Source organism: Primulina tabacum, chromosome 17, assembly GCF_025594145.1.
Source record: "Primulina tabacum isolate GXHZ01 chromosome 17, ASM2559414v2, whole genome shotgun sequence".
NCBI classification, from domain to species: Eukaryota; Viridiplantae; Streptophyta; class Magnoliopsida; order Lamiales; family Gesneriaceae; genus Primulina; species Primulina tabacum.
Window position 1 is genome coordinate 11997233 of NC_134566.1, and position 27566 is coordinate 12024798.

The window sequence follows — 27566 nt, forward strand, 5'->3', positions numbered from 1 at the left end:
TGAGATGTTCTGGTAGTGAATACTAACATTCTGTTGAGAATCAGTGACCGTTGATACAAAAAATTTTATCCGATATTTCAGCTAGGCTCTGATTCTTAATCAATGAGTATAATGATATTTCTCAAAGAATGCTTGGATTTGGGCTGATTGATTGACTTAAATGAACTGTCAGTTAGGCTCTATCCATTGTCCTTAGATCAATTTGCCTATCATTATCCCTATTAGACTATCAGTTTAGCTCGGTAGTCATTTAGACTCTTAAAAACTTTTGCTCATGAATATTCCATTTTCTTCTTGAATTCGATTAGATTAAGTTATGTAATTATCCGTCGGATCAACATTCTTGTCAAATCATCAAAACTTATCATTTTCTAACATAAAGAACAAAGATTTGATAATTTTAAAAATAATTGTCAAATTTAGATAATGTTGTGCATTATTTGTTTATAGATTTTTGTTTTTTCAACAAATTGTTTATCAACATTTTTATGAAATCATTTTCTAAAAATATTCAATCATGGCGTAGGGGGATTAGATGTCAGATTCGCTGTCCAATTTAGAGCATCCACAACGGGTGGGTGTTAACTCATCAAAAAACGTGGAGTCCACTGCCACATAGTCATTATAACAACATATCTCTTTTACCCACATTCCTTTTAACATTCAAACTCATTATTTATGGGTCCCACAGTCCACTCAATCATTTTAAAATTTTTTCATATTAATAAATAATATTAATTTTTAAAACAATATATTTAAAATAAAAAATAAAATATATACAACGGTTTACAAAATGTAAAAAAAAAAATTTCTTTAAAAAAACTAATGGAAAGTCAAAATTTAAAAATTTAAAAACAAAATAAAAATAATTCAAAACACGAAGGGCACCCGTGTCAGCGACGGTTTATGGAAAACAATCGCAAAGTAGCGACGGTTCTTCAAAAACCGTTGCTAATTGTCCAATTTTTTTTAAAAAATAAACTGACAGAGGGGTGTTCAACCCCCTCTCTCTTGTGAGTGGGTGTTATAATGCCACTCACAATGAAGAGGGGGTGTTAAATAGGTGTTATATTGTGGGTGCCCTTAGAGCATCCGCATCCGTAGTCATTAATTTATGTTATTAACCTTCCATCTTGAAGGGAAATATAATTTCCATATTAAATTGATTTCCCTAATATTATCTTTTTCTTGTTGATTTGATTGAGTATAATATTTAATTATGGTTTTGCCTTTCTAGATAATTATGTTAAGATTTTATTGTGATATAATATCTTCCTTAAGTCTAATTTCATTCTTGATAAGATTATGTGGAATATTGGATTTGACTTTTCTAGATATTATATTTATGATAAAGATCTTGAAGATATTATATTATTGATTTAACTCTTGATTTCTTTATTTTGTAGATTTTCTCGTGAGATGAAGTGAATTATAAATAAGAGAGATGAAGATTAAAAAGAGGTGAGAGAGTTTTAGTGGAGGAGTTCACGTGTAGGATTTTCGTGGAGGTGATTTTCTTGGGAGCTTAAAAGAAAGAATTTTCGTGGGAAAAATTCACAGAGTTTGTGTGTAGAATTTTCGTGGAGTCGAAGTGTTTTTCGTGGGAAGTTTTCGTGAAGAGTTTTCACGTGAGAAGATTTTCTTGGAGTTTTTAGTGAGAGTTTTTCTTGCGGCTTCTTCCTCTCGGTCAATATTCACTCATGTGTGCACGTTCAGAATTTCAGAGAAAACCTTATTCAAGAGACGTGCTGTGATTTAAAGAGTTGTGATAGGGTGTTGCTGTGAATGTTGAGAACATCTGCGGACAACATCTGGGAAGAAGTTGGCCGAAGATTGCTTCTCGTGGATCTACCTTTTTGGATCACGTTTTTGCTTTCTTGTTATAGTTTTATTCTGGTTATTTGTTTTAGAAAGCATTTGTTTTCTCAACTTGTTGAGAAAATTGATTTTTGTCCTAATCACTAGTGTTAGGTTTTTGTGAACGATTGATTTTTCTAGTGATTAATTTTTGCCATAAGGCATCGCACAAGTATTTATATTCGTGCAAATTTAATCTCGTCCATCTATTTTTTTAAAGTCAATTTGTGTTGCAAAATATAATATTCCGCTGCATGTTGTCCGAGATGTTGTAACATCTGGCACAACACTTAATTCTGATTAAACACAAATTCACTATTTTACATATAATTCTGATATTCTTATTATCTTGAGCATCTGTCGGACAAAATAATCCTTACTAGTGGTATCGGAGCATACTCTTGATATACTAAGTGCTGATTCTGGTTTTTGTTTTTGTTTGACAGAACTAATCCAATGGACAATTCATTTGCAAGCGCAGCACTTCGACCACCAATTCTAGATGGTACCAATTACAGCCTATGGAAGGTCAAAATAAGATACTACATAAAATCTCTAGATGAACGGGCATGGCAGCGTGTCATCAATGGATGGACTCCACCAGTCATGATAGATCAAGAGGGTGACAAACGGTCAAAGCTTGAAACTGACTGGACTGTTGATGAAGTGCAAAATTCGAACCACAACTCAAAGGCTTTGAATGCTATATTCACATCGGTTGACATGAACATGTTCAGTTTAATCACAAACTGTACTTCGGCTAAAAGTGCATGGGATATTCTCCAAAATCACTGTGAAGGGTCTGAGAGTGTGTGACGAACCAGATTAAGGATGCTTACTTCCAAATTCGAGATGATGATGATGGAAGAATCTTAGAACATACTCGAGTACGATCGTCGCCTACGGGAAATTGCTAATGAGGCATTCAGTGTTGGAGAAGCTATCTCAAATGAGCGTCTAGTTAGCAAAGTCCTCCGTTTTCTGCCCGAAAGATTCAACATAAAAATTTGCGCAATAGATGAGGCTAAAGACACTTCTAAGATGGCATTGGAAGACCTTATCAGTTCATTACGTACTTTCGAGATGAACCTGGACATGCAGAAGAAGGATAAAGGGAAGACAATTGCACTCCAAACTTCAAATGACTCCTACAATGAACTCGTTCAAATATCTCAAGAAGTCAATGATTCTGATCTCTGCGAGGATTCTATCTCCTTTATCACAAAAAAATTTGGTGATTACTTGAAAAGAATCCGAGATAAAAAGAAGGATGCACAACCATCTAAATTTCCTAGCCTTCCTGCACCTGAAAAGTCACAAAAGTACCCTGCCAAGCAACAATTTCAGCCAAGGAATGAAGGCAAGGGACAATACAATTCAAAAAGGTATGATTCGGCGCAGTGTAGAGAGTGCAAGGGCTTTGGACAGTATGCCAATGAATGTGCTAACCGATTGCGAAAAAACAAAGGCTACAATGTGTCTCTAAGCGATGAAGAATCCGATGCAGAGGAGAAATCCACTGATGAAGAAAGTCAAACCTCCTTGACTGCACTATTGACAGAAAATCGCTGGCTGCAGGTGAATCCTTAGATGTTGCCCTAGGTGTTGCCACACCTGGCCGCAACATCTGCAAAAATTCAGTATGTTTGAAATCCACAACTTCTGGAAATTTGAGTGGAGATGATGAATCAGAAGCTGATTATGAAGAACTCACTCTTGAGAGTGTGCAAAAGCTTTATGTAGAGCTGTTTGAAGATTGGACCAAAAGAAACAAGTTGAACTCAAGTCTCATGAAGGATAACGTTGAACTAAAAGTCGTAGTTGCCAAACTTGAAGTAATTTTGAGCAAAAAGGATTTGGAACTTTGTAAGACCAAAGAAGAACTTCAAAAGGCAACTGAAACCTTGTCCAAGTTTAATTCAAGCACATCCAAGCTTGAATCCATACTTTTGATGGGAAGAGATGACAAGAAAGGCTTAGGGTTCAAAGACAGTGTGTTTGAAATAGGTGAATCTTCCAAGTCTACTTTTTTTTTTATGAAGGAAAAAACTGAAACATTCACACCATCTCAAACTACATCTTCAACCAAAAGCTCCCCACCAAAAAGACAACATACTACACATGTCCCTAAGAGAAGAAAATGAAGGTATGTATGTCATTACTGCTTTAATCCTGGTCATATCAGGCCATACTGTTTTAAACTCAGGGATGATCGCATGAATCAAAAGTCGAGCCAGATGTTGCCCCGAATGTTGTCCAACATTTCCCGCAACACCTCCAACTGCCGACCTACAGTAAGACAAATTTGGGTACCAAATGTAAAAATTCACTGTAAAGTTGTCTATACTTCATTGAAAACTAACACTGCAGGTCATTGGTATTTTGATAGTGGAAGCTCACGCCATATGACAGGATCACAAGAACATCTCACTGATTATGTTGAAAAAAAATGTGGTAGAGTAACCTATGGAGGGGGATCTAAAGGAAGGATTGTTGAAAAGGGAACATTAAATGTTGAAGGACTACCAAAGCTCCGCAATGTGCTTCATGTTGAAGGATTAAATTCAAATTTGATAAGCATAAGCCAACTGTGTGATGATAATTTGCATGTCGAGTTTGATAAACATATGTGTGAAGTGTTTGATGAAACTAACTTGTGCATTATGACAATTACAAGGTCTTCGGACAATTACTACCAAATAGGTGAAGGACTTTCATGCAAACATGCAGATGTTAGTGAACTCGACCTATGGCATCAAAAACTTGGACATGCTAGTTTCAAAACCCTGAAGAATTTGAGTAAGTACGATGCTGTACGAGGTATACCTAACCTATCATATAGTACACCATATGTTTGTGGAGACTGTCAAAAAGGTAAGCAAACTCGCGTGTCACATCATATGTTGCCCCACTTTGGGACAACACGTTGCCTCGAATTGCTACACATGGATCTTATGGCACATGTGGAAGTGGAAAGTTTTGGAGGTAATAAGTATTCATTTGTTTGTGTTGATGATTTCTCACAGTTTTCGTGAATAAGTTTCATTAGGGAGAAATCAGACACTTTCAATGTGTTTAAAAAATTGGTCACAAGTATTACAAACTTTCATAATTTGAAGGTGACAAGGATAAGGACTGACCATTATCTCAAAAAGAAAACAGCTGAAGATGATATGGATGAGTTTCTAGAAATTCCAATATCACTGGAAAATGCAGATGTTGCCCCAGATGTTGCAACATCTGACACAACACCTGACACTGAAGTCACTGAAGCTGCGGACGAAACGAATAACGATGATGACGCAGTAGATGATGGACAGAATATTCCAAGTAAAATTCAGAAAAACCATCCATCATCTCAAATAATTGGAAGTATGCATGAAGGTGCCCAAACTCGAAAGAAAGAAAAAGTGGATTACCGAAAGATGACTGGACTTATTTGCATGAGCTCCTTATACTCACAAATTAAGTGAATATCTACTGGAAATTGGCTTCAAACGAGGTGAGGTAGACAAAACTCTTTTTATTAAGAAATCTAAAGGTGAGAGTCTTATTTGTCAGGTTTATGTTTATGATTTCTCACAATTTTCATGGGTTAGTTTCATTAGAGAGAAATCGGATACTGTGATAATTTTAGTACAATTGATATTTCAAAAAATCCAGTAAAACACTCTCGAACAAAACACATTGACATTAGACATCACTTTATTCGAGATTTAGTAGAAAAAGGATTGATTCGAATTGAATTTGTTGATACAAATAACCAAATGGCTGACATATTCACAAAAGCATTAGTTTTTGAGAGATTCTCCAACCTTAGAAAATCTCTCAGCATGTGTTATGCCTAATCATACATAGATGTTGTCTCAGATGTTACAACATCTCGGACAACACCTAACATGCATGTGCATTTTTAGGATTTCGGCATTCTGCATTACATTCATACTGTTATATGATGTGTTATCACAATGATGTACAATCTTCTGGTGCACTTACAATTTCTTGTTCTATTTAATCTTAACACACTTGGACATGATTAATGATATGTTTAAATCACAAAGTAGTTGAGGGATGTTCATGTACTCCATGACATTGACCCATGCGAAAGGTGACTTGAAAAGATTAAGTAAAAAGACAAAAAGAATCAATTATGCATATGCTCTGTATCAGAAGAAAAGATTGGAAAAAGCTACCTAAAAGAGTCCAATGAAGACTGTGCTTTTAGTGTGGGAGCTACCTCTTCTGAATTTATTACAGAAGGTAAAATAGAAGAAATTGGAAAAAGCTACCTAGAGGAGTCCTAAAGAAGACCGTTCTTCTAGTGTGGGAGCTACCACTTCTATGATCAGAAAGCTGTTAAGTCACCAAGTGTGAAGAAAAATCAAAATTGTTTTTCTGGAATTGTGCGTGTTGTCAGAAGATGTTGCCAACATTTGTGAAAACACTTCATTTGTGAACATATCTCATATTTGTTCTCATGTTTCCATTTATGTTACATTATGTTATTAGGCATAAATAGGTCATGCATAAACATAACATTGTGAATATTGTTGTGTCATTAGGTATGAGTATTTCAACAGAGAAAATTCGATGAAAATCCAGATTTTGCTAGAAATCCAATATTTGTGATTTTTGATGGTTCAGTGGTGTTAAAATCGATGTAGGTTCCAATTCTGGAAATTATTTTGAAATGATTTTGGACGCAATTATCTCAGTAATTTTGGTAAGTGAGTACGGGCCAAAGCTGATCTGGTCTCCTACGAGAACTTAGTTTCTAACTATCGTCTGGCTATGGAGGTAGATGTCCATTCTGGACAAAAAGGGGGAGAAGACGTGACTCAAACTCAAGGGAGTGTGAATTGAAAGGGTCAAATGATACCATCTATCTGATACATTTGCTTGATTTCGTTTTTAATGTTCTACTTTGTTAAGGTTCTGCTTCCCTGATGTGTTTCTATTTTAATGAACTTCTAATGAATTTTTTTTTTGCAGGTGTTGTCTCAGGTGTTGCCAACACAACGAACAACACCCGTACTAACTTGATTTTATTCAGTGGGAGAAAAATTCTCATATTAAGGGGGAGTTAACTGGAGTTCAACTGAGAAATTGAGTTTGATTTGATTTTGTCCAGAAAGACAAAAAGGGGGAGATTGAAGGGAAATATAATTTCCATATTAAATTGATTTCCCTAATATTATCTTTTTCTTGTTGTTTTGATTGAGTATAATATTTAATTATGGTTTTGCCTTTCTAGATAATTATTTTAAGATTTTATTGTGATATAATATCTTCCTTAAGTCTAATTTCATTCTTGATAAGATTATGTGGAATATTGGATTTGACTTTTCTAGATATCATATTTATGATAAAGATCTTGAAGATATTATATTATTGATTTAACTCTTGATTTCTTTATTTTGTAGATTTTCTTGTGAGATGAAGTGAATTATAAATAAGAGAGATGCAGATTAAAAAGAGGTGAGAGAGTTTTAGTGGAGGAGTTCACGTGTAGGATTTTCGTGGAGGTGATTTTCTTGGGAGCTTAAAAGAAAGAATTTTCGTGGGAAAAATTCACAGAGTTTGTGTGTAGAATTTTCGTGGAGTCGAAGTGTTTTTCGTGGGAGGTTTTCGTGAAGAGTTTTCACGTGAGAAGATTTTCTTGGAGTTTTTAGTGAGAGTTTTTCTTGCGGCTTCTTCCTCTCGGTCAATATTCACTCATGTGTGCACGTTCAGAATTTCAGAGAAAACCTTATTCAAGAGACGTGCTGTGATTTAAAGAGTTGTGATAGGGTGTTGCTGTGAATGTTGAGAACATCTGCGGACAACATCTGGGAAGAAGTTGGCCGAAGATTGCTTCTCGTGGATCTACCTTTTTGGATCACGTTTTTGCTTTCTTGTTATAGTTTTATTCTGGTTATTTGTTTTAGAAAGCATTTGTTTTCTCAACTTGTTGAGAAAATTGATTTTTGTCCTAATCACTAGTGTTAGGTTTTTGTGAACGATTGATTTTTCTAGTGATTAATTTTTGTCATAAGGCATCGCACAAGTATTTATATTCGTGCAAATTTAATCTCGTCCATCTATTTTTTTAAAGTCAATTTGTGTTGCAAAATATAATATTCCGCTGCATGTTGTCCGAGATGTTGTAACATCTGGCACAACACTTAATTCTGATTAAACAAAAATTCACTATTTTACATATAATTCTGATATTCTTATTATCTTGAGCATCTGTCGGACAAAATAATCCTAACACATCTCTTCAAAAAGTATGAAATCCGCGATCCACATAATCATTATATTAATACTTTCTCATTATTAATACACACTCACATTCATTTAATATCAACATTCATTATTTATGGGTCTCACTGTCCACTTATTATTATTTTTTAATTTTATATTAATTAAATATCTTTCTAATTTTGTTTAAAAATTTACAATAAATATTATTGAAAATAAATAGTATTATTATTTTAAAAATAACTTAATTTCAATATTGATTAAACTATTATTAAAAAATGAAAAAACAGTTGGCTTTATCAGAAGGATTTATATTTCAGAACAAAATAAAAAGAATTAATATATATATATATATATATATATATATATATATAATCAAAAGAGCCGTTTGGTTTTTTTGGCTTTTTTTTTTAAAAAAGGTATGTGAATTAATGAGATTAATATTGATGAATTTTTCATGCTGACATGACAGTCAAGATTAATAATCTATATATCCACATTGGTACATAAATATTAATTGGTGTTAATATTTATCCATTAATGCACTAATGGGATGCCCTTGAAAGAAAATATAAAAGCAATCGATGCCAAGTTTTTACAAGGAACGAGCCGAGGAGGCTCAGAACCGAGCCTAAAGGCGGTTACATGACAAGGTAAGATTCCATAATAGGCCTAATCTGGGTTGTCCCTGTCAAACCTAAACCCGACATGTTTCATACGACAGCAGCCATCGGATTCACCCCTTGAGCGGTTGTCGCGTGCCGCATAGCCCACACTCCCACGTGTTATCACCACACTCACTTTGACTGAACAAAGAAATTAACCATTTTCCACACTACTTATTTTTTAAAAAATAAAAATATAAAACTTTATAATAAATAAAACATACTAAAACAAATAAAAATTTATGTCAACTAATATTTTATTAAATATATTTTCAGATAAAATTAGTTTTTTTATAACAATGAGAAAGATGGTAAATACAAAATTATTTTATTTAAAATAAAAATCTACTATCAAAATAGTAATTCTTCTTATTCTTTATATACACATACATATATTTAGTTATTTCTTTGTAAATTTTTTGTTAATATAAGTAAGTATCGGATTAACGCTCAAATCTTGTCAGTAGTACGAATAGTTACATTATATTTTTGTATTTGGAACAATATTATACTTATATTCTCAAATATATATTAATAACTATACCAATACATCCAACTAAGAATTTTAGCAAATATTAATTTATACAGGGATAAATGTAAAAATTAGGAAAAAATGATAATTTTGTTTTAAAAATTTTATAAAACTCTATATTTCATACAAGTCGATTTAAATACTTATGATAAATAATATAATTAAAAATATCACTATGACATTTAAAATTTTGACCAAAATAATTTAATAAAAGAGATTAGTATATAATTGTCTAATCTAATGATGAGTAGAATGGGCCCCACCTGCCAGCGTTATATTACTAGATTCCTCATGTCAATCAGATTTTCTTTCTATAAATCTACCACTTCAGGCTTCGTGTTTCACCTCGCCCAGGCTCTGCAAACCGAAGCGATTCTGTGAGGCCTATCGATTTCTTTGTTTCGCTTCTGTCAAATCCTGCCCCCCGCGAATATTGCGCTCGTTTTTTTTCTTTCTTGGTGGCTATTCTCTCGAACACTTCGCCGCCGTAGATAACAAGAACACTGCTTAGAATTAGTCACCCACCTACCTCACAGAGAGTTTCTTGTTTATAAGCTACCCCCTTTTCGCTTTTTAAGTTTTACTTGTTCTTTTCTTTCAATTGGGTTTGCTTTAGAATTGGTGGATTTCGATAGATCTGATCGGTTCGCCGTTGTGGGTTTGTTTGTTGGGATAAGTGTCTGAGGCGGTGTTTTTTGGTTCGGTGGAAGATGTCGGTGGCTTCGGGATCTGGGGTCCGAGTTAAAGGCGGAGGACTGATCTCGCCGGTGTGCACGCCGAGCCACCAGCTTAATGCGGTGGCGGCATTGAGCCGGAGAGGGAGGATTTCCCGGGGATTTGGGGCGAAGAGAAGTGTGGGTCTGGAGAAGAAGTTTGTGTGCGGTACGAGTCTGCGGAGTGCTGTTTCTTCTTCTTCAGGTGCATGTTCCGGCTCGGAAAGGTTGCATCTCTGGCAGACTGATGGTCCTGGCCGAGCTCCGAAGCTGCGTGTAGTTGTGAAAAATGCACTGTCTCGGGTGCCGGAAAAGCCACTCGGGCTTTATGATCCGGCTTTTGATAAAGACTCGTGTGGTGTTGGGTTTGTGGCCGAGCTCTCCGGTGAAAGTACCCGTAAAACGGTACCTATCATTTCTTGTTTATAATATGATGATGACTAAAGATTCTTATTTTATTTATTTATTTTATTTCTGTGCGTAATATTTTACGGTTATTTTTTGTTTTTCAGGTGACTGATGCTATAGAAATGCTGGTGCGCATGTCACATAGAGGTGCGTGTGGATGTGAAACGAATACTGGAGATGGAGCTGGAATTCTCGTGGGCCTTCCAAATGCTTTCTACAAAGAGGTCAGTTCCTTTAAAAAAAAATAGTTGCAGTTTCATTTCGTCTCTTAAAAAAGATGAAGTTAGAGAATGCAACTTCAATTCTTCATCGTAGAGTTATGCAGAAGTTAATATTATTACTTTTGTTTTAGAAAAAAAATTTCTGCTTGTTGCTATTTTATTTTAAGTTTCAGCTTTAATGTAAAGTTAGATACTTAAATGTCCCGGACTATTGAAATTTCTAGAAGGGACAGGTGGAAGTGATGAAGAATGATTTGATCTGTATTACTTTACAAACATAAAGTATATATATTTTTTCAATTATGAGTTATGTTGCTCATGGCATTGGGGTTATATGGTATCAGGTTGCGAAAGATGCCGGCTTTGAGCTACCCGCGCCTGGTGAATATGCAGTTGGCATGTTCTTCTTGCCTACTTCAGGCAGTAGGAGGGATCAGAGTAAAATTATATTCACTAAGGTACTGAACAAAGTTCTAAATTTGAACTTTCGGTACTTAAGGACTAATTTTTGTTGCTTTCTAACATTATCATAAATTTTCTGACGGATCTTTGTCTGATTGTGTTGTAGGTGGCTGAATCACTTGGCCATACAGTTCTTGGATGGCGACCAGTCCCCACAGATAACTCAGGATTGGGCAAGTCTGCTCTGCAGACTGAACCCGTAATTGAGCAAGTTTTCCTTACCCCAACTCCCAGGTCGAAGGTGGATTTTGAACAGCAGGTAGAATACTTGGCTTGAAAGTGGTATAATTGTAAATCACTTATGGATATTATATTTCTTTATCTTTCACTAATTCCTTTGTCTTCTTGTAGATGTATATATTAAGAAGGGTTTCCATGGTAGCCATCCGAGCTGCTTTGAACCTTCAACATGGTGGAGTCAAAGACTTCTATATATGCTCTTTGTCATCGAGGTTAGTTTCATACAGTTCATTGGGTACTTAATTGCACTCGTTGAGGATTTTGATTCGACTTATTTTCTTTAACTTTTAGGACTGTCGTCTACAAAGGTCAATTGAAGCCTAACCAGTTGAAGGAATACTACCATGCGGATCTTGGCAATGAAAGGTTTACGAGCTACATGGCCCTGGTAAATATTTTATCCATTCTCTGTTTTTCTATGCTGACACCATACTTCGACAACCAACAGCATGGGAACAACCGATTAACCAAAGCGATGCAAGGTTGAGGAATGACTTCTGAGGCATTGAAGTATGAATGATCTCTTAAGTTCTTCCGCACCCTTGATTACTATTTGGTTTTGGATGCCGGATTGGATTCTTTGGCCGAGTTGGTAAGGAACCTAATATGAAGTAAATAATGTTTGTAGAAGCTTGGCATGGTTCTGGCTATGATCCATATTAATGATCAAAACCTGTCTTACTGTGGGGAAAAATTTGTGTTTGGCCTAGAAAGCCTATGGTTCTCTCTATGATTGGTATCGACAACTGCTGTGCACACTGCTGATGTGCCCTGTACGCAATTTAGCTGTAGGCTTATTTCATCACACAATGACATGATTTCAATTCATATTGAAATAACTGCTCTTCTGGATTCTTGTTACAGATACACTCTAGGTTTTCGACAAACACATTCCCCAGCTGGGATCGTGCTCAGCCAATGCGTGTCCTTGGGCACAATGGGGAAATCAACACGCTTAGGGGCAATGTCAATTGGTGGGTGGTTTCTTCCGTTTTAGTGCTTTCTGTTTTAGCCTCTGTCAAAATAAGATTGGTATTTGAGATTCACAGAGCTGTTGCCGTAGAAAAGTAATTATTTGTTGACAAGCATGAACATTTTCTTGTCAAGAATGTTCAAATATTGCGTGTCCTTCCTTGGGCACAATGGGGAAATCAACACGCTTATGTCAATTGGTGGGTGGTTTGTTCAGTTTTTAGTGCTTTCTGTTTTTGCCTCTGTCAAGATCAGATTGGTTTTTGAGATTCACAGAGCTGTTGCCGTAGAAAAGTAATTATTTGTTGACAAGCATGGACATTTTCTTGTCAAGAATGTTCAAATATTAGGAATGTATTTTCATTTTGTGTAGCAATCAGCTGCACTTAATCTGAGAAACTATTTTCTGATTTTGTCCGTTAAAGTAGGTGTGTGATTTGCCATGTTATTTCTTTGCGATGGCTATCTAATCTAGAATTTTGATGATAAACACAAGTGAGAAAGTCATTGGCATCCATTTTATTGGTTTTTTTATGTAGGATGAAAGCTCGTGAAGGTCTTCTAAAGTGCAAGGAGCTTGGCTTGTCAAAGACGGAGATGAAGAAGCTTCTACCTATTGTAGATGCCAGCTCGTCAGATTCAGGTTGTATATTTGCCAGAAAAAATTTCTTCTCACATTTGCTTCTAAAAATAGCTTTTAATGTGTGCTGATCACACAATTAATATTTTTTGCATAATCCGCAGTACCGTAAGTACCAGTGGCATTAGTCAAGCTGCTACCATTAGTCTGTTTTGGATTCATATCTAATTGCCTTAATCAATTTTTAGGTGCCTTTGATGGTGTGCTTGAGCTTTTGGTTCGAGCTGGTAGAAGTCTTCCTGAAGCTATAATGATGATGATTCCTGAAGCCTGGCAGAATGATAAGAACATGGATCCTTATCGGAAGTCCTTTTACGAATATTTCTCAGCTCTTATGGAACCTTGGGATGGCCCTGCTCTTATATCATGTATGTCTTTGTAGATTCTCCTGATTTGAATTTCCATTTTCATGCCATGCGTTATATCTTGCTTGGTTTATATGTAATTATAATTTACAGTTACTGACGGACGTTATCTTGGAGCAACATTGGATCGGAATGGATTACGTCCTGGTCGCTTTTATGTGACACACAGTGGGAGAGTTATTATGGCAAGCGAAGTTGGAGTGGTTGATATTCCCCCAGAGGATGTCTCCAGGAAAGGGAGACTTAATCCCGGTATGATGCTCCTCGTGGACTTTGAGAATCATGTTGTTGTAGATGATGAAGCCTTGAAGCAACAATATTCGCTTGCAAGGCCTTATGGTGACTGGCTAAAAAGGCAAAAGATACAATTGAAAGACATCGTTGAATCTGTTCGGGAATCTTACCGTATTCCTCCTCCCATAGCTGGAGTTGTGCCGGTCAGCACTATTTTCAGTTTCTTGAATGTATTTTCCACCTTCTGGGGCAGTTACTTTTTTTTATCTGTTTTATGCGTTGTCGATTGAAAAACTTTAATTTTCTTTCATGATTTAGTATGAGCAAAAGTATTGTGATTTTAGGTATCTCCCAATGATGAAAACATGGAACACATGGGTATTCATGGTTTACTGGCTCCACTAAAGGCATTTGGGTATGTCATATTTTAACTTGCTTGTCCTCGATGCGTCTTTCGCTATTGGTCCTTGAAGGAGTGATTGTTGACCTCCCTGTGCAGTTACACGGTTGAATCTTTAGAAATGCTGTTACTACCCATGGCAAAAGATGGCATGGAGGCCCTTGGGTCTATGGGAAATGATGCTCCACTGGCTGTGATGTCTGATAGGGAAAAGCTTACATTTGAGTATTTTAAGCAGATGTTTGCTCAGGTCACAAATCCTCCAATAGATCCCATTAGGGAGAAGATAGTTACCTCGATGGAATGCATGATTGGTCCTGAAGGTGATCTCACAGAGACTACAGAAGAGCAATGCCATCGTCTATCGTTAAAAGGTCCTCTGCTATCGATTGATGAAATGGAAGCAATAAAAAGAATGAATTACAGAGGATGGAGAAGCAAAGTTCTAGATATTACCTACTCTAAGGACCGTGGTAGGAAGGGCTTGGAGGAGACTTTAGACAGGATATGTTCTGAGGCACATAATGCAATCAAGGAGGGCTATACTGCACTAGTGCTTTCTGACCGAGGTACGACATCAAAATTTATCATTATTAATGATGCCTTGTTTTATTTTATTATTATTTTTTATGTAGTTCACTGAAAATCCAACGATGTTTTATCCATGGATTTATGCAGCTTTCTCAACAAAGCGTGTTGCAGTAAGTTCCCTTATGGCCATTGGTGCTGTCCATCATCACTTAGTGAAGAAGCTTGAGCGAACCCGAGTTGCATTGATTGTTGAATCTGCTGAGCCCCGTGAAGTACACCATTTTTGTACACTTGTAGGATTTGGTGCAGATGCAATCTGCCCTTATTTGGCTGTTGAGGCCATTTGGAGATTGCAAGTTGATGGTAAAATTCCACCCAAAGCAACTGGTGAGTTCCTGTTGAAGGATGAGCTTGTCAGGAAATATTTCAAAGCCAGCAACTATGGCATGATGAAAGTCCTTGCCAAGATGGGTATATCGACCTTGGCCTCATACAAGGGAGCACAAATCTTTGAGGCAGTGGGCCTATCATCAGAGGTGATGGAACGATGCTTCACTGGAACCCCTAGCAGAGTTGAGGGTGCCACTTTTGAAGCCCTTGCACAAGATGCGCTCGAGTTGCATGAGCTGGCTTTCCCAACACGTGCGTTGCCACCTGGTAGTGCTGAGGCTGTTGCACTCCCTAATCCCGGTGATTATCACTGGAGGAAAGGTGGTGAATTGCACCTGAATGATCCTCTTGCCATGGCAAAGTTGCAAGAAGCTGCCAGGTCTAACAGTGTGGCTGCTTACCAAGAATATTCTAAACGCATCCAAGAATTGAATAAATCCTGCAATTTAAGGGGACTTCTGAAATTTAAAGAGGCTGAAGTAAAGGTTCCTATTGAAGAAGTTCAGCCAGCTAGTGAGATTGTAAAACGGTTTTGTACTGGTGCCATGAGCTATGGTTCAATATCATTGGAGGCACATACAACTCTAGCTATTGCTATGAACGAAATTGGGGGAAAGTCCAACACTGGTAAGCTAATGCCGCTTTCTTAAAGATCGTTTTGATGAAATGCCATTAGTGAAATGTTATGCCTTGCAAATGAATTTACAATTATCTGTTGTCTTTTAGTAACATCGAATTGGATTGTGTTCGCTCTAGTAGCTTTTTCTAGTTATACTTCTTACAACTTTTTGCTTGTCTTGCATTTTTCTCTTCACATTTCGAAGGCGTGTGTCCTCTGCCATGATGTTTTTATCGCGCTCTTTTTTTTTGGGGGTATATAGGTGAGGGAGGTGAACAACCATCTCGAATGGAACCGCTTGCAGATGGTTCAAGGAATCCAAGGAGGAGTGCTATTAAGCAGGTTGCCAGCGGCAGATTTGGAGTTTCTAGCTATTATCTGACAAATGCTGATGAGTTACAGATAAAAATGGCTCAGGTATTCTTCTCACTTTCTCTCTCTCTGTCTCTCTCAATATAAAGATGGTATTGTCATGTATGGGCTACCATCCTTTCAATTAGAGCAAAGTATCATTTTGTTTGTAAATTTACTTACATGGATACAGACAACGCCATACACGCAGAGAACCTTTTGGTGTATTTGCATCATTTAGTGATACGTGCAATTCATATTTGGTGAGAGTGTTTTACATCATAAACTTTCTAAATAAATTTTGATTGTTTTGCTGACTTTTGGAGATTTCATTGTTTCAGGGAGCAAAGCCCGGTGAAGGGGGTGAACTTCCAGGGCACAAAGTTATTGGAGACATCGCTGTCACTCGGAATTCTACTGCTGGTGTGGGGCTTATCAGTCCACCTCCTCATCATGACATTTATTCAATTGAAGATCTTGCACAATTGATTCATGACCTTAAGGTAGTTCTTGATACTTGATCATGTTATTTACACCGCCGCACTTGCAATTCAATGAAGGCATTTGATAGTTGATTCTTTTAATGGTGATTACTTCTCATTGTTATCTACTTACTGTGTCAATGGTAATTTTACTCTTACAGAACTTGTTTTACAGTTTTTTTGCCCAATAAACTTTCTGCAGAATGCAAATCCTGGGGCTCGTATTAGTGTGAAGCTGGTTTCTGAAGCTGGAGTTGGAGTGATTGCTAGTGGGGTTGTTAAGGGTCATGCTGATCACGTCTTAATCTCTGGTCATGATGGAGGTACGGGAGCTTCGAGATGGACTGGAATCAAGAGTGCTGGTCTTCCTTGGGAGCTTGGTCTTGCAGAGACCCACCAAACATTAGTTGCTAATGATCTTCGTGGTCGAACTGTTCTTCAAACAGATGGCCAACTTAAAACTGGAAGAGACGTGGCTATTGCTGCCCTTCTTGGTGCTGAGGAGTTCGGATTTAGCACAGCTCCTCTCATAACGCTGGGTTGTATCATGATGAGAAAGTGCCATAAAAACACTTGCCCTGTTGGTATTGCCACACAAGATCCAGTTCTTAGGGAAAAATTTGCTGGTGAACCAGAACATGTCATCAATTTCTTCTTCATGCTCGCGGAAGAAGTTAGGGAGATAATGTCTCAGCTTGGATTTCGAACACTCAATGAAATGGTCGGCCGCTCAGACATGCTTGAACTGGATAAAGATGTTGCTAACAACAATGAGAAGCTTAAGAACATTGATCTTTCCTTGTTACTTCGACCAGCTGCTGATATCAGGCCAGATGCTGCTCAGTATTGTGTGCAGAAACAGGATCACGGGTTGGACATGGCTTTAGATAACAAACTTATAGCATTAGCCCATCCTGCCTTGGAGAAAAGTCTTCCTGTGTACATTGAATCACCAATCTGCAACGTAAACCGAGCGGTTGGAACCATGTTAAGTCATGAAGTGACAAAACGCTTCCATATGGTGGGACTTCCTTCAGATACAATCCATGTCAAACTAAGTGGAAGTGCAGGTCAAAGTCTTGGAGCTTTTCTCTGTTCCGGCATCACTCTTGAGCTTGAAGGCGACAGTAATGATTATGTTGGAAAAGGCTTATCAGGTGGAAGAATCATTGTGTATCCGCCTAAAGGAAGCACATTTGATCCGAAGGAGAATATTGTCGTTGGAAATGTCACCCTGTATGGGGCCACTAATGGAGAGGCTTACTTTAATGGGATGGCAGCAGAAAGATTTGCTGTTCGGAATTCTGGCGCTAAAGCAGTAGTGGAAGGTGTGGGGGATCACGGTTGCGAATATATGACTGGTGGAACTGTCGTCGTGCTTGGTAAGACTGGAAGAAACTTCGCTGCTGGTATGAGTGGAGGCGTTGCCTATGTTCTTGATGTTGATTCCAAGTTCAGAAATCGGTGCAACTCTGAGTTGGTGGATCTTGATCCAGTAATTGAAGAGGATGATATTTTGACGCTCCAAATGATGATACAACAGCATCAACGTCACACAAGCAGCAAATTAGCGAAAAAAGTTCTTGCCAATTATGAGTCTCTTTTGCCCAAATTCATCAAGGTCTTTCCTCGTGATTATAAACGAGTTCTTGCACGCAAGAAAGCTGAGGAAATTTCAGAAGCAGCTTCAGAAAAAGCTGCCAGGGAAGCTGAGGTGCAAGAAGAGGCAGAGTTGATGGAGAAAGATGCTTTTGAAGAGCTTAAGAAATTTTCAGCTGCATCTGTCAGTGGAAAATCCAGCCAGGTAATTTTCTTCTGAAGCCTTTTTACCTATGCCACTTAATGCATTACATTTTGTCTGGTAACTAAACCTAATAACGAGACTAACTATTGGTGTTAAAAAATGTCAATTAATGAGCATGCGTATGACATATAACTGAAATTTTATGGGATGGTGGTGCATTTAGTTATTACGACAACTCTTCCAGACTCCCTATTGTTCTAAACTTTATCTCCAATAATTGAAATGTTACACTGTCTTTGCCTAACTTGCACGTATTCTTTTTCCAAATTCAGGAGACTTCTTTTCATCCATCATCTTTCTTCCGAGTCGCGACTTTTAGTGAATTTTAACTTGTAAAATAGTTGTTCTTGTTTGTTTGATTAGTGACTAGCATCCATCAATCATATTTATTCTGAGCGGTGACTTTTATTGAATTTTTAGCTTATAAAATAGTTTTTCTTTTTTGTTTGATTAGTGATCATCGTTTCTGATTTGACAGGTTGAAGAAGAAACATCAACGAGGCCGACTCAAGTTCCAGATGCTGTGAAACATAGGGGTTTTGTTGCTTATGAGCGAGAGGGTGTGTCATACAGAGATCCCAATGTTCGAATGAATGACTGGAATGAAGTTATGGAAGAGTTAAAACCTGGCCCTCTCCTGAAAACACAATCTGCTCGTTGTATGGACTGTGGTACTCCCTTTTGTCATCAGGTAAGATGTAGATTTGGCTTTGTCTAGTTTGGTTCGAGTACTTGACTTTTTTCTGAACATTGACTAGAGTGAATAAATAAAATATTTAAAAACATGCAGGAGAACTCTGGATGCCCTCTTGGGAATAAGATACCTGAATTCAATGAGTTAGTGTACCAAAATAGATGGCGTGAAGCGTTGGATCGACTTCTGGAGACTAACAATTTCCCAGAGTTCACAGGTCGTGTGTGCCCTGCACCTTGTGAAGGGTCTTGCGTTCTTGGTATCATAGAAAATCCAGTCTCAATCAAAAGTATTGAGTGTTCTATCATAGATAAAGCCTTTGACGAGGGATGGATGGTACCACGACCACCTTTGAAGAGAACTGGGTATATTATATTTCCTCACGTTTTCATTTCTTCTTCTCTGATATTCAATAATATTGTCATCTAAACTTTCACCTTGGCATTCTCATGAATAGATTAGCAAAAATAAAAACAATATCTCTTTTGTGTTGTTCAATAAGATTCTAATTGTCTTCACTCTTTCAGAAAAAGAGTTGCTATTATTGGAAGTGGACCTGCTGGTTTGGCTGCTGCTGATCAATTAAATCGGACGGGACACACTGTAACAGTGTTTGAACGTGCAGATAGAATAGGCGGTCTTATGATGTATGGTGTCCCAAACATGAAGACTGACAAAATTGATGTTGTCCAGAGAAGGGTCGATCTCATGGAAAAAGAAGGTGTCGACTTTGTGGTCAATGCTAATGTTGGAAAAGATCCCTTGTACTCGATAGATAAACTTCGTGAGGAAAATGACGCCATTGTTTTGGCTTTAGGAGCCACAAAACCGAGGTAATACGTTCGACTCTTGCAGATCTTGATTGATCATAAATAAAGCGAGAATTTTTTTCATCTGTCTTAAAAATTGAGATCTTTGATTTATTTGACAGGGACCTTCCTGTTCCTGGACGAGACCTTTCTGGAGTCCATTTTGCCATGGAGTTTCTGCATTCAAATACAAAAAGCTTGCTTGATAGCAATCTTCAGGATGAAAAGTACATCTCTGCAAAAGACAAGAAAGTTGTAGTAATTGGTGGAGGTGATACGGGCAATGACTGTATTGGAACATCTATCAGGCATGGCTGCAGTAGCCTCATCAATTTAGAGCTTCTCCCTGAGCCACCGCGTACTCGGGCTGCAGGAAATCCTTGGCCACAGGTTTGATTGTTGTCTTCTTCTGCCATCTTCTGGCTTTAGTTTTGAACTATTGACTATTGATCGCGCTTAGATAGAGAAACTAATAGACACACTTCAATGGACATTTGATACACGAGTTTTGTTGTGAAATCTTGTTTGCTTCTCCAGCACCCTCTCAACTGTTCTTTCATTCTGGCAGCAGCAAATGTTTGTCCTCTTTCAACTATCATTTCTTGATATGAAAAATAATTTCCTACTTGTTTGTTGGCAGTGGCCCCGTATATTCCGTGTAGACTATGGGCATCAAGAAGCTACTACCAAGTTTGGGAAGGATCCAAGGTCCTATGAGGTGTTGACCAAACGTTTCATAGGAGATGAGAAAGGAGAGGTGAAAGGACTTGAGATCGTACGTGTCCACTGGGAAAAAGACGCGAGTGGAAAGTTTCAATTCAAGGAAGTTGAAGATTCAGAGGAGATTATCGAAGCTGATCTAGTGCTTCTTGCCATGGGATTCCTCGGGCCCGAATCGGTTAGTATTTGTACCCTGATAAATGGTATTCATCCAGACACAGTCTATGTCATATTGGCACTCCGGGAATGTTTTGAATTCATTTTGTCCAAATGTTCTCCCTCATTGGATTCCGCTCATATCTTATTAGATAATATTTTTAGCACATACATTAATATGTTTGGGCTTGATTCTTTCAGACACTGGCGGACAAATTGGAGCTGGAACGAGACAACAGATCTAACTTAAAAGCTGAATATGGGCGTTTCTCGACAAACGTGGAAGGTGTCTTTGCAGCTGGTGATTGTCGAAGGGGACAATCTCTTGTCGTGTGGGCGATCTCCGAAGGCAGGCAAGCAGCTTCACAGGTCGACAAATACCTCATGAAAGACGACATAGAAACCGCCAATAGCGGTGAAAAACGTGGAGCATTTGTCCAAAAGCAGCAGCAAGACAGCCACAGGCAAACAGTGAGGACATAGTTTTGTTATTTGGCGATGGAATATGGTTCTAAATTCGGGACCTATTAAATTTTATGGTTGGAGGTTTGTTTCTTGAAAGTGGGACTTAGGCATTTTAGGATATTCTGATAGCTCTTTTGCTCTTTTCTTCCCCTTGTGTTGATTAGTTGTAACAAAATGGGTGGTGTGGTGTTATGTTGACTAGCTTAGCCAGAATTAAAGGAAGAAATAATGTACAGTTTTTGTTTGTTCAGTGTCGGTTAGAAATAAATATTATTTGGAGATTTTCATTCACTCGACGCGTTTGAATGTTTATTTTCCGGTTACTACAGTCATTTCAGATCTAGAGTCATCAATTTGGATTGAATATGTAGATTTGACTGTGACAATTTGTGGGTTGGGTTGAAATTTTGTTAACTCAATTGAAGGTGAATTATAAACGATAAATATAAATATTTATAAGGATTTTTATTTTTATTTTTTTGTTGGTCGACCTCATATGCAAATGATTTTTTACTTTATCATAAAAATCTATAAAACATTTGAGTAAAATATATACTTGATATTTCACATTAAGTAGGAGAAAACAATGATTTTCATCTATTTGATAATTTATATTTTAGAGAAAAAAATAAAAAAAAATTAATAGCATGTTGCCAAAATCCGGATACTTAAATTGAAAGTTGAAATAAAATATTATTTATTTTAAAAAAAGAATTAATACATTTTCTTTGATCTAACATTTACCGTGTAACATAAAATCAATATAATAAAAAATAAAAATCGGCATGCTTTAAATTTTGCATTCCATTGGTTCAATTAAAATTGAAACAATATTTTTTCACGACCGGAACATTTACTAAAGTTTTACGAAAGAGTAATTATTCATTTTACAATGTCTTTCTAGTCATCTTTAGATTCTAGTATTTAATTTTAATAGATTTAACATGATTGTCCAACCAAAAATATTGAGAAAATTGTATTCAATTCAATGAAAAAAAAACTAAGTACATCAGTTTTTGATTCTGAATAACAAGCACATTATTATTATATTATAATGATAAATAAATTATTATTCTTAGTTTATCGTCCTAATCCAAACATTTTATCACAATAAAGACTTTTTCGAATGTAAGATGATAAATTTAATATTGACATTAAATAATGCTAATGTTAATTCTAACGTTTATTTATTTTTTATTGTTGTCGATACATTATTTTTTCTATCTTCAAATGTATTAATCTATTTATTATTGTATACAAAGTATAATAATCATTTGGTTAAATTGATCACATTTTGAAATTATGCGCTTATAAAAAAATTCTAAGATATATCTAAAGACCAATAGATGATGAAATTAAATTTGAAAGCAAGAGAAAAATTAAGAAAATGTAGAGCACTGTAGTGTATGAATTTTCACTTTGTACAGTGAGAAAACATAAGGTGAGTCTACTGCTTATACCAAGTGAGATACATATATATGAATTTCATTCAACTTGACCTATTATAATATTTTTATTAACTCACTTTATCTTTCATTTTTTACTCCACCAACTTTGCAGCGGGACGGTAAACCAATGCGGTTCATTCAAACATTAGCTTTTGATTTGTTTTACTAAATTGTGGCCTACAGTCACCAACTTCAATCTATAGAAGTCGAGATTAGTAATTTATAGGTAATAGAAAATTATTTAGTTTTTATTTTATGTCTTTTGTTTAATTGTGTGATTTTTTTATGTCCGATCTAATTCATGTTTTAGAATTTTTATTGAATTTTTATAATCGTGATTAAAAGTGTTGCACACATACAATATACATAAAAATTAATATATTTTAAAATATTAGTATTGAAGTTCAAATAAATATATTGAATCATTATTTAAGAATTTTTAGAAAATAAATATAAATCATAATTCAGATTTAAAGATTAACATATTAATAAAGAATTGTGATGAGTATGATCTTCAGGAACTATTAGTGTTAATCCAAAAAAATTAAATATTATTATTGTAAATGAATTTTTCTTAATTAATTATAAAATGTTAAGTATATGTGCTTAATTAATTAGAAAATTATGATAATTATTTTTCGTATGAGTTAGTGATCGAGTCCTATTTTTTTGAGTTTTTTTCTTCATATTTTTAGTTACACTTAACGATATATTATGAGTTAAAATACTAAATGAAACAAATTAGCAAGATAAAAAACTAATAAAGGAATTCAAGAATATGGGGTTACTCAATTATTTTGACTCACAAAAGTTTTATAATTTGCTGATTTAATTGATGTTAAATCCACAAGCACTATGTTTAACATGATTTCTTGTAGAATAAAATACAATAAATTATTTAGTTGTATTTGTAATGAAATTTGTATATTTCATATATGTTTGCTTTATTTCATTTATAATGTTGAAATTATATATATATATATAAATATATAAAATTTGTTATGCATCTTAACATCGATAAATTCACTAAGAATTTATTGATTTATATTTAGCTCCCGCTACCACATAGTCTTGGTTTCGCCCCTGATTTTGTATATTTGTTTGCTTGAATTTATTGGTCGTCGTTTTTTCAAAACTCATAGCACGTCATACATGAAAGTAAATATTAATTTAAAGAGGTGATAATACTTAAATATTGCAATAAACGTGTTACCAGTTACGATACTGATACACATAACTTAAAATAATATGTTGACGAAAATGTTGTCAGGAATCCAAAAACATAATTCAAATGTCAACTTTGACACTCAATTTTCATTGACAACCAAAATATCTCAACAATCCACAATTTGTGAACACGACAGTAACTTCACACTTTTAAAAGCAAGATGTTATTCTCTCCTTTATAGGAGGAATTCATGATTGAATTTTTTAAATATAAACCACTAGACGAATTTTTAAATTGTATATTCAATTAAATTAATTAATAACCAATTAACTCATTGGCAAAAGTCTAAATAACATATACCACATAGGAAGAAATTATTGTATAACTCCATTTCATAAAGCGGTTGTAAATTTTAATTTTAATTATTTTGTCATTTAATTATATTTATAAATTATTATTTATTTTGTCGCTTGAAAAATATTTGCACATATAAGATAATATAAAAAAAACTTGCGAGCCCATTTTATTTATATTTAATATATGTATATAAAATAATCATGATTCAAAGACAAATTATTACTTAATCGAAAGTTAAATGACTAAACAAATTGTTAGGGATTTGTAACATGTAATATAAGATATCATTTTTTGTAACCTAAGCACATAAAATATTAAATTAACTCATAAAACAAAACTAATGTATAAAAACCAGAAAGACATGTATGAAAATTCATAATTAAAACTCAATTTATAATAGATATAAATAAATAATAATGATATATTATTATTATATACTAAAGAAATGTGATTAAATTTTAAAATACAATAATTATATTAGTTAATGTAAAAAAGAATGAATGACAAGTTCTGAAAATTAACTAACATTTAAGAAATATAATGTTGATAATCAGTTAGATAAAATGGTAAATTGAAGTGTGATCAACAAATTATAAAGTGCAAAAAACACTCCCTTTAATGATAATAGATTAGACAAATATATCAATGTTCTTAACCATGTTATTTTTCGGAATAAATATTATGCTATTAATCAAACTTTTTATTCTTCAATTATATGTGTGCATTAAAACAAACATACATCTTATTGTTGTTCGTTTTTTTAATAGTGAGTTGTTCTTGATAATGTTAGATAAACACCTAATGCAATGAAAAATATCTCATGATCGCAAACATATCATGATAAACAATGAACGCATCGACACAACATTTTAAAAGTTATATTAAGAAAAAGATTAAAAAAATAAATTAAATATCGAAAACCAAACAACATGATAATGTTGATACTTTTATTTAAATATATAAGTTAAACATATAATATATGGCTAATGGCTACAAGTAAAATAAATATATTAAAAAATTTGAAGCTCTAAAAAAAAGACATGCATATACTTTTATTTAAACATAAAATTTATGGCTAATTACCACAAGTTAAAAATACATTATTATGATTTTTAATCATGTTTTATTTAAGTAATTTATAAACATAAACCACAAAATATATTTATTGCAAAAAACTTTTATTTTAACACAAAAGTTCTAGTCAAGATCACAAGAAAATTGATTAGAAAAATAGAAAAAAAAAAAAAAAAACACATCACAATTAGAGCTGTCAGACATACCAACAAATGGCGGGGCGAGCTGGCCCACCAAAAACCCGTCATTTGGCTAGGCAGGTCGGGCCTACTGCCATCTCGGTGGGTTAGAAATCCCCAACTCAATCCAACCCAAGATGGAGTTTGGTTAGGGGCCGACCCACAAAAAAATAAAATAAAAAATTCTTATAATTATTTAAATTTATCATTTCATAAATAAATATTTATAAAAAAAGTTTCTAACAAATTTCCTAATTATTGATTTCACACTTATACATTTTAGACAAAATATCCGACACAAAAAACTTCAAAACTTCGACTAAAAAATTACACATATCACCATAAATTCATAATGAAAAAAAACCTTTCAGGTTTGCGAGCCAACATGAGTCCATTCTCCCCGACCCTCTTGGGTCCGTGCTATCTCATTTAGATCACCTTTAAATGGGTTGACAAAATTGTTTGGCAGAGTGGGCCAACCGACAAACCCAACCCAAATTGACGGTTCTAATCACAATGATTTTTTACCTTGTTTTATTTAAGTAATTTATAAATATAAATGTGGGGACCCGGACGCTAATCATCTTATTAATCGTCATTGGGACTAATTTAATTAATTATAATAAACAGGGTCTAAATTTTTTTTTTTTTAAATGCGGAACGTAATGGCATACATCTTAACCTACACGTCAGTATTAAAGGTACAAATCTTGCACTATATACAATCAGTCTCAACTAAGGTTTAACAACTATATAACAAGTGTTTAAACCTTAATTCTAGTCCAAGTCCGTAGTCTCCACTCTAACTCGATCTTTCTTCACCTCTGTGATCCTGAACCTGTCCCACCTGTTGCCATGCACACATACAGACAAGACAACAGCCGGATAACTCTGGTGAGATATAAATATCCCAGTATAAATAATGTATCAATGCAATCATATAAAACATATATAAAAGCATAAACAATCATTAAAACATGTATCCAATCTGACTACATGAACCAATACGAATCCTTATTTAAGTCAATGACTTATTATCTTATCTCAACTTATTTCTAACCTAGGGATCCCGATCTAATTTAGACTTTGGTATGCTGTATCGAATGTCTACAATAGACGTCGATCTACATCTAAGCTCATCGCTACACTGTAAGTCTAGAGTCTTCGCGGTTCTGACAAAGACTCGGCGGTTCTGCCCTAGCTAGGCTGATCTGCCCTAGACTCAAACTCTGGCTCTGCTATAATTCAATAGACTAAACATATCAATCTAATAATCTGCAAATATCAATGCAATAAAATAAAGTATGTGATTTTGGGAAACTCAAGTCAAACCTAACTCGAGTTGTGCAATCCCGAATCAATATTTATTTATACATTTTATTCTGTCGCTCTGATACAATCAAAGTCTCGACTCAAAGCCTGTCAATGTTCAATCTGGCAATGACAATATCAATATACTGTATCAATATTCTATTCAAATCAAAACATCCCCGTCTTATCAAATTCTGACGGTACAACAGTACAATCTTGCGATACCGGTGATACCATACCAGTATATCCTAATTCCAATAACTTATAATCAACCACCGTACGAATCTGACATCACATCTCAGTCAATTTAACTCTGAAATTCATAACAATTCCATAATCAATATGTTTCTTAATCTGACTTCGATTCTATGATGTCTACTATGTCAAGAACACTATATATGAATCGTATCTGATTCTGGACATAGCATAATTTCAAATCTTAACAAAACGTAACAAAACTTACGTCCTGTTGTAGCTGTCGTTGCTAGGAACACGGTGCCGTACTCGGATTCAAGTTCGGACGGACGGATCCCAAAATCTTCAATTTCAAATCAAAATCTTCCCTCGGCCTTTCTCGATTTCTCCTGAAGATTCACGTTTGTGTATATATATATACAACCAACGTTGCATAATCCTCCACATGTCGATTTTTCTTTTTGCATGTCTCGCGCATATGCGCGACATTACTGGCCATATGCGCGAGACCTACTGGTCTCGGCCTTGGCAGCTCGCGCATATGCGCGACTTATTTCCGCGCATATGCGTGATGTCTTCTGGACCTCACTTGCATAGGCTCGCGCATATGCGCGACATCTTCCGCGCATATGCGCGAGGTCTTCTGCCTGTTTGGCGCATGTGCGCGCATCTGGTCGCGCATGTGCGCCGATGCTACTGTCCTCGCACATCAATTTTCACACGCGATCTCATTTCGTGTCCCGATTAGCTCTTTTATAATTATCTCGATTAAAAATCAATAATCGTAATTTAACACGATATAAAATCTCGGGCATTACAATAAACAACAACAAAATTTTGGTTGCAAAAACCTTTTATTTA

The 27566-nt window shown here is 35.4% G+C and overlaps 2 protein-coding genes across 4 annotated transcripts; both read left to right on the top strand.

The window, feature by feature from the left end:
* Positions 1-1444: 1444 nt before the first annotated feature.
* On the top strand, positions 1445-5330 carry LOC142530486 (uncharacterized). Its single transcript, XM_075636319.1, has 6 exons — positions 1445-1461; positions 2304-2574; positions 2734-3388; positions 3436-3723; positions 4228-4370; positions 4977-5330. The coding sequence occupies exons 1-6, from the start codon at positions 1445-1447 to the stop codon at positions 5328-5330; spliced, it is 1728 nt and encodes a 575-aa protein (XP_075492434.1).
* Positions 5331-9622: 4292 nt separating this feature from the next.
* Positions 9623-21264, top strand: LOC142530376 (glutamate synthase 1 [NADH], chloroplastic-like). 3 transcript variants are annotated; one of them, XM_075636182.1, is made up of 22 exons: positions 9623-10415; positions 10523-10642; positions 10984-11097; positions 11208-11360; positions 11453-11553; positions 11633-11729; positions 12206-12315; positions 12853-12956; positions 13142-13321; positions 13412-13755; positions 13897-13967; positions 14052-14521; positions 14631-15500; positions 15755-15909; positions 16185-16346; positions 16528-18129; positions 18608-18820; positions 18920-19188; positions 19351-19656; positions 19755-20022; positions 20273-20530; positions 20710-21264. In XM_075636182.1, exons 1-22 carry the CDS (start codon positions 10008-10010, stop codon positions 20989-20991), a joined length of 6657 nt encoding a protein of 2218 aa, XP_075492297.1. In that variant the 5' UTR covers positions 9623-10007; the 3' UTR covers positions 20992-21264. The 3 variants fall into 3 exon arrangements, with proteins under 3 accessions (XP_075492297.1, XP_075492300.1, XP_075492299.1); XM_075636185.1 differs by lacking the exons at positions 9623-10415; positions 10523-10642; positions 10984-11097; ... (1 more) ...; positions 11453-11553; positions 11633-11729 and adding an exon at positions 11792-11933; XM_075636184.1 differs by lacking the exons at positions 9623-10415; positions 10523-10642; positions 10984-11097; ... (1 more) ...; positions 11453-11553; positions 11633-11729 and adding an exon at positions 11825-12114.
* Positions 21265-27566: the final 6302 nt, after the last annotated feature.